The sequence below is a fragment of the Olea europaea genome, unplaced genomic scaffold (assembly GCF_002742605.1).
Source record: "Olea europaea var. sylvestris unplaced genomic scaffold, O_europaea_v1 scaffold3063, whole genome shotgun sequence".
Lineage (NCBI taxonomy): Eukaryota > Viridiplantae > Streptophyta > Magnoliopsida > Lamiales > Oleaceae > Olea > Olea europaea.
Genome location: NW_019249339.1, coordinates 32,169 through 39,129, shown reverse-complemented (window position 1 = coordinate 39,129; position 6,961 = coordinate 32,169). Strand labels below are relative to the sequence as shown.

Genomic DNA, 6,961 nt, shown 5'->3' with positions numbered 1-6,961 from the left:
TTATACAGTTATAGAGAGAAGTGAGTATTTAATGCATGATTGATATGATACTTTTTAAAATAAATAGTGTAGATAATGTGTCAAGTTATTATTGGCCAATATAATTTTTAATTATATGAATAACTTTGTCTCCTTGTGAAATTTTAAATTGCTTATGAGAGCATTTTGATCTAAATTATAAAAAAATGGGCATTGAACAAAATTTTAACATTTTTTTTTTTTTTTTGGACCACTTAAAAGTGGACATTTTTGCAATTTCCTCTACTTTGGGAATAATTTGCCTATCAAAAATGTTTGCTAGTCAACTATGAATTCCCATTCTCAGGTTTCTTATCATTAATGCTCTAAGTTGGACATTAACTTGCTGCAATGGAGGACTACTCTCTTCCTCAGGACTCTCTCTTCCTTGGTCTTGACTGCTCCACTCAGTAACTTTCTCTCCTCTTTTTAACTCTATCTCAAATTTTCACTGGTTGATGCCTTGATTACTACATATTGTATTGTATTTGATGCTTTCTTATGGATAAGTCAAAACAAATAATCCTATAACTGATTCGTGGTCCTTTTAATTGCAAAATTTTCACCTGTAAAGGATTAAATCTTGAACCTTTTGGTAATTTATGGTTTTCGGGTCATTTTTCAAAAGAAAATGGAAATATTTAATAGCTTATAGCAACAAAACTGATCCTTTGGCTGAAAAAATATACGATGATCGATTGATGGTATTATTAGGTCTCTGAAGGCAACTGTTTTAGATGCCAACCTCAGCATTTTTGCGACAGAGATAGTTACGTTTGATTCTGAGTTGCCCCATTACAAAACGAAAGATGGTGTTTACCGGGATCCTTTGGTGAATGGGAGGATTGTTTCGCCCCCTTTAATGTGGGTGGAAGCATTGAATCTCATTCTTGAAAAATTTGTTAGATCGAAGTTGGATTTTGGAAGGATTATTGCAGTTTCTGGTAGTGCACAGCAACATGGTAGTGTGTATTGGAAAAATGGGAGTTCTCAGTTATTATCCTCATTAGTCTCCACGAAATCATTGGTGGATATACTTAGTAATGCATTTTCAGTAACCGAATCTCCCATATGGATGGACTGCAGCACGACCCAACAATGCAGAGCCATTGAGAAAACTGCTGGAGGTGCATTGGAATTGTCGAAGCTTACTGGCTCTTGTGCGCATGAGAGATATGCAGGACCACAAATTAGGAAGATATTTGAGACACATCCTCAAGTTTATCAAAATACGGAGAGGATTTCCCTTGTTAGCTCCTTCATGGCATCTCTTCTTATTGGGAGATATGCCTGTATTGACCAAACTGATGGGGCTGGGATGAACCTGATGGATATTAAGCTAAGGTCCTGGTCTAAAATAGCTTTAGAGGTTTGTGTCTTTGCTTCACAACATACCTTTCTTAGTACTTTCTTATTCTATCATCAAGTGTCTCATCACCAGTTATTTATTAAAATTGTACACATCTTGGCCATTTTATTAAGAATGAATCCTGCCTTGAGAATTATTGTTAAATAAATAACTGAATGAATCTCCTCTAGAAGCGTAAGCTTTTATATGAGCTGATTCAACAAGAGTAAATGTTGCTCATCATACGAGGACTATATTGGTGCCAAGCAGTTAATATTTAATGTCATTGTTTGTTGCCTGTGTTTATTCCAGGCCACAGCTCCAGGATTGGAGGAAAAACTTGGAGATTTAGCTCCTGCACATGCAGTTGCAGGTTCCATTGCTTCCTATTACGTGGAAAGGTTGAAGCATAAACTGCAATGTTAGTTTTTGTCACAGTTCATGTCTCATTCAAATGATCTATATATAATCTGGGGTCGTTTTGCTATTGGTAAAGTTGATTCGTGTCCATCTGCTTTTATGTTTGCTTGATTGCAATCGAGTGAAGCAACCTTATGAAAAAAGTACACAACCTTAATTTATTAGCATCAATGTGAAATCCGTATCGTTGCTGATTACTTTCCTTTAAAAATTTAAATTGTTTGCTACAGTATCATTCTCTACTACATTTCGAAAAATACTATTCAATAACTCATTATTCCCAAATAAATTCTATCAAATGAGCCCTTAATTTTTTTGTTTATAACGTGTAATAACTGCATGTAACTCTGCTTCTAAAGTATTATATAATCCCGTTCAGATATCACTTCAGCAAGAATTGCTTCGTCGTGCAGTGGTCTGGAGACAACCCTAATAGCTTGGCAGGTGAATTATTATTATTATTATTTTTTTTTTACTGAAAACTAAAGTTTGACGCATCAGCATCTTCCAATAAATGCTTTGCCGTCTATTCTTCTTTCACTCCTGTGGTTGACTTTAGAAAGAATGTATTACAATTTGTTCTTATTCTACTGCAGTATTGGTGTTGCTTCCTATATAACTCATGTAATTATAAATTCATCATTGACCAAACATTTTGAATATGTAGGGTTGACCCTCAGCACTCCAGGAGACCTGGCAATTAGCCTTGGCACTAGTGACACGGTAAATTTATAACCTTGAATTTGTCAATGTATGATTGAAGCCCTTCTCGAATAAATATTCAGCCACTTGTGAATCCGAAGGTGGATTAGAAAAGGCTTTGCCCTTTCCCTGGAGCATCTTGATTTCCATCTCTGCCACTTCCAACTTGGCTCCCCTTATTTGACCTGGGAAGCCTAAGGGCATTCTGAGAAAGAAAGGTCTGATGCTATGCGTGAGCATATCGAGGATCTGTCCGAGTGTGTAAAATATAATAATTGAGTGGAGCACAAGTTTATTGGATCAAATTGGTAGATGTTGTAGTGGAGCGGAGTGGAACGGAATGGGGCGAAGCGACAACATCGGCCTTGTGGGTTTTAATTTACTGTTTGTCAAGGACTTTGAATAGATTGGGGGTTGCCCCGCGGTACGATATTGGGGTATTTTCTTGTACAAGTCTTAAAGTGATGTATGGGTTTGGGCTAGGGTTAGTTCAAATACTGATGATGCAATCCTATTATTCATACCAAATAAAATATCTCCGTTCCACTCCTCGTGGATGTAGGCACATCGTCGAAATACGTAAATGCTTGTGTTGATTTCTCTATTTCACCTCTTTATTATTGCACATAAAATCCAACAAGTATGTTGATAGGCCTATTATGAAAATCATTTGTGATAAGTCCCTATCCTCGGAATAATTCATATGGTATATATGGTCTAGATATGATATTAGTCTTGACGCTGCCCAATTCTCATGACTTTTTAAACTTTTGTGCAATGCCCAACTAGATGTTATTGTGTTTGCTTTAGTTTGTTTCTAGATTATCTGGCAGCGAGAAACAAGAACATCGTGATTAGCTTCAACCTTGCATAGATTGTATGGCAGGTGAGAAGCAAAAATATTCAGATTGCGCAGGCCTTGCATAGTGAATCAAAAACATTATTAACTGTCTTTCATTGCTTAGCCGCTGTTAACCATTTGACTTTCCACATCTCCTTAATTATGTCGATTATCAATTTAAAAACAAATTTCTAGAAGCATAAAATTTGTTAAAGAAAGAAGCATAACTTTTGACAACATGATCACAGAAAAATATTTTGGACAGTCATGGAGCAGGAAATTTATATCATTTCAACTTATAGCATACAATCATATTTTTAGCTTCTGTTCATTTGATTAGTATCCATATTGATACCCATCAGTCTCTCAGGTGTTTGGGATAGCCACAGACCATAAACCAAGCCTTGAAGGACATGTATTTCCTAATCCAGTAGATACAAAAGATTATATGGTAATGCTTGTCTATAAAAATGGATCTTTGACTCGTGAAGGTAACCTTTATGTATCTGGTATGTAGGACTGCAAGTTTTGCTAAACCAGAATTTGGATTCTTACTGACAATGCTGCACAATCTTGATAGATATTCGTAATAGATGTGCGAGTAAATCTTGGGAAGTTTTCAATACATATTTGCAGCAAACACCACCTTTAAATGGTTAGTTTGACTGATAAATTGGCATGCATAGGTGAATTTGTTGCAGTTTCTAATCCTTCAATGCTCACAGGTGGAAAAATTGGTTTTTACTACAAGGAGCACGAAATTCTTCCGCCACTCCCCAGTAAGTTTACTATCAATGTTACTGATCTGCCTATGTAACTACTTTTCTTTGAAAAAGAACTAGGCATTGCATCACACTCCCCTTCTAACCCCTAGATGATTACTCTGGCTAGTTGAGTAATATTATGTTGACTATCTCCTCAAATGATTTGCATCGACCGCAAAGCTAAGGCATGCCTACCAAAAAAAAAAAAAAAAAAAAAAAAATCTCTCTTCCCTCTTCCTTATGCTTATTTTTGTCATTATGTCCCTGTTACTGAAACCACATTAGACTCTACCCCACTTGCTCATAGATTGTACATGGTTTTTCTTCATTGTCCATTGAATTTATGATTGTCAAATTTGGTGAGGGGGACTTAAAGAAATGCTTAATTGCATTTCTAATGCAGAAGATCTGCCCACAATGTTTTTCCTTATCTATATCCTTAGTAGATATGTAGTCTAGAAAACTAGATGTTCTTGAACATATTTGACTGTTTCCAATGTTTTCTGGAACTATTGTTCCCCAATCTATTGTCCCAGTAGCTGGTCGATCTCCTATCTATAAAATGAAGTACCAACCTTTCATTATAATTGCACAATTAGTCCTCAATGAAATCGTCAAAATATCAGTTAAATCATCACTTGATGTGACTTTCGCATGCCCAACTTTATGTAAATCTAGATTTTGCTTCTCAATTTGGACTCATGTTCAGAGTGATGTACATTTTCATGAGAGATGTGTGATAATTTGGCCCTTGTTTGAGCCCCATTTTTGTCAAAAAATGCATTTTTGAATAGTGCATTGATGGAAAATTTGTGGTTTAAAAATAAGAAAAATTCATGAATTTGCGTGTAATATTATTTTATTGAAAAATGTGAAGTTGAAGTGGAGTCAAATTACTGTTGAATAATGTATTTTGATGGAAAAAATGGAGCTCAAACAAGGGCTTAATGAAGATTTGGACATGGGGACCAGCAGTGCCTTTTCCCCCACTTGACGTGACCTTTGCATCGATATGACCTTCACGTGCCCAACTTTATATGAAGCTAGATTTTGCTTCTCAATTTGCTCACGCTCAAAATATTGAAGTGCTTTATATTTTCACGAAAGAGGTGTGACAACTTAAATGAATATTTGGACATGTGACCAGCAGTGCTTTTTCCCTAACTTTTTATAAAACTCGAACTTCCATGATGTGTATCCAGTTGGTGAGCACCGTTACGTTGTTCATAATTTCGAGAACGACGTTGTGGATGGACTGAGAGAACATGAAGTTGGGCAGTTTGATGCTCCGTCTGAGGTTTGTAGCCTTTGATAGAGATCCTCACTCATTATGACTGATGAAAATTTGCTGAATTGTACAAGTCTCTACAAGTTGAAATGAGATTAAAGAAATATACGCTTGCAGGTTCGAGCATTAATAGAGGGGCAATTGCTCTCGATGCGAGCTCATGCTGAGAAAATTGGAATGCCTTCTCCTCCAAGGCGGATAATTGCTACCGGTGGAGCATCTGCAAATAATTGCATCCTAGGCTTGATGGCTTCCATTTTTGGTTGTAATGTATACACCGTCCAAAGGCCAGGTAACAGTAATTTCTGGTCTAGTTTTTAATGCAAACCTATAATTGGTTTTGTTAAATAGAGATATCTTAATACTAAGACTTGAATTATTATGAATGAGCACCCAATTATGACTTTGTCGACTTCCTATTCATAAAAATTCTCATTGAATTGAGAATGAAGTTTTCATTCAGATCATGAAAAATATAATCTTGCTCTACAGATTCAGCTTCTTTGGGGGCTGCATTAAGGGCTGCTCATGGTTGGTTGTGCAACAAGAAGGAAGATTTTGTACCGATATCGTGCATGTACATTGACAAACTGGAAAAGACATCTCTGAATTGCAAACTTGCTGCAAGTGCTGGAGACCAAGAACTTTTGTCCAAGTATGCTATACTGATGAAGAAAAGAGTCGAAATTGAGAACCATCTCATCCAAAAACTTGGAAGGTTGTGAAAGTAACTTTTTTGCTCTGAGCATTAATAGTTTCTTTCTCGTTGCTGATCCTTTGGTCACATGTCATGTAATGGGGACGTGCCAGACTGGCATGGCTCGCACGACCAATATTTGGTTAGTCTGGCTGTTTCTTGTTATGGCCATGAAAACAGTTGTTAACAAGTAAATATTCAAAGGATCAACTGCGAACTTTTATCCCTTCAGTGCAAACATTTTCAAGAACAATCAAATCATGCTAGAGCTAGCCAAGCATTTATATTGCGAGGTCTTGCAATCAAACTTCGAGTGGGAATGGTGAAGCATAGATACTTAAATCTGTTTTTGTTAGTTACTCGACATTCGTAAAAATCATCACCAAGCATATGATCAACTAAAAAGACTTATTTATCCTCCAAATCCAATTAGATATCTATAAATGGGTATAGTCAGGGATGAAGGCAGGCATGCAAAATTGAGTATATTCCTTCCAAATAGTCATCTCTCTTTTTTTTTTTTTTTTGCTCATGTTTGAGCAATGAATTAGAGAGTTTGAGAATAAAATCCTAGTTAGGTGAAACGAATTTGTTGATTAGTATTTTATGATTGATAAGTGTATTTTATACACTTATGTAGACCTAAAAATATAGACATTTAATAGTTTTTTAAAGCAATATTGTATATTTCATTTGTTAGGTAAAACTCGATTGTTGGAAGTTAAATTGAAAGAAAGAAGCGAAAAACAGCAAAAAATGACGAAGTACAAAGTTGATGACCAAATTGCAAATATCCAATGATTGAATTGGACTATAAGAGATATTTTAAAGATTGAAGGGAGTCAATTGGATGCAATTAGAAGTAAAAAGGATTGGAATATCA

General features: G+C 35.8%; 1 protein-coding gene across 1 annotated transcript; it reads left to right on the top strand.

Annotated features, from left to right (window-relative positions):
- Positions 1–300: 300 nt before the first annotated feature.
- On the top strand, positions 301–6,362 carry LOC111384966 (xylulose kinase-like). The gene is made up of 11 exons (XM_023009315.1): positions 301–428; positions 733–1,387; positions 1,679–1,767; positions 2,166–2,230; positions 2,454–2,509; positions 3,700–3,820; positions 3,910–3,984; positions 4,055–4,108; positions 5,296–5,390; positions 5,499–5,673; positions 5,874–6,362. The coding sequence occupies exons 1-11, from the start codon at positions 370–372 to the stop codon at positions 6,104–6,106; spliced, it is 1,677 nt and encodes a 558-aa protein (XP_022865083.1). The 5' UTR covers positions 301–369; the 3' UTR covers positions 6,107–6,362.
- The last annotated feature ends 599 nt before the right edge of the window (positions 6,363–6,961 follow it).

Bases quoted from the DNA above. Each gene is read 5' to 3' on its own strand.
- LOC111384966 (XM_023009315.1), top strand. From the start codon at position 370: ATGGAGGACTACTCTCTTCCTCAGGACTCTCTCTTCCTTGGTCTTGAC. The intron at 2,510-3,699 runs GTAAATTTATAA...TCAGTCTCTCAG, and splicing joins GCCTTGGCACTAGTGACACG to GTGTTTGGGATAGCCACAGA. The intron at 5,674-5,873 runs GTAACAGTAATT...CTTGCTCTACAG, and splicing joins ATACACCGTCCAAAGGCCAG to ATTCAGCTTCTTTGGGGGCT.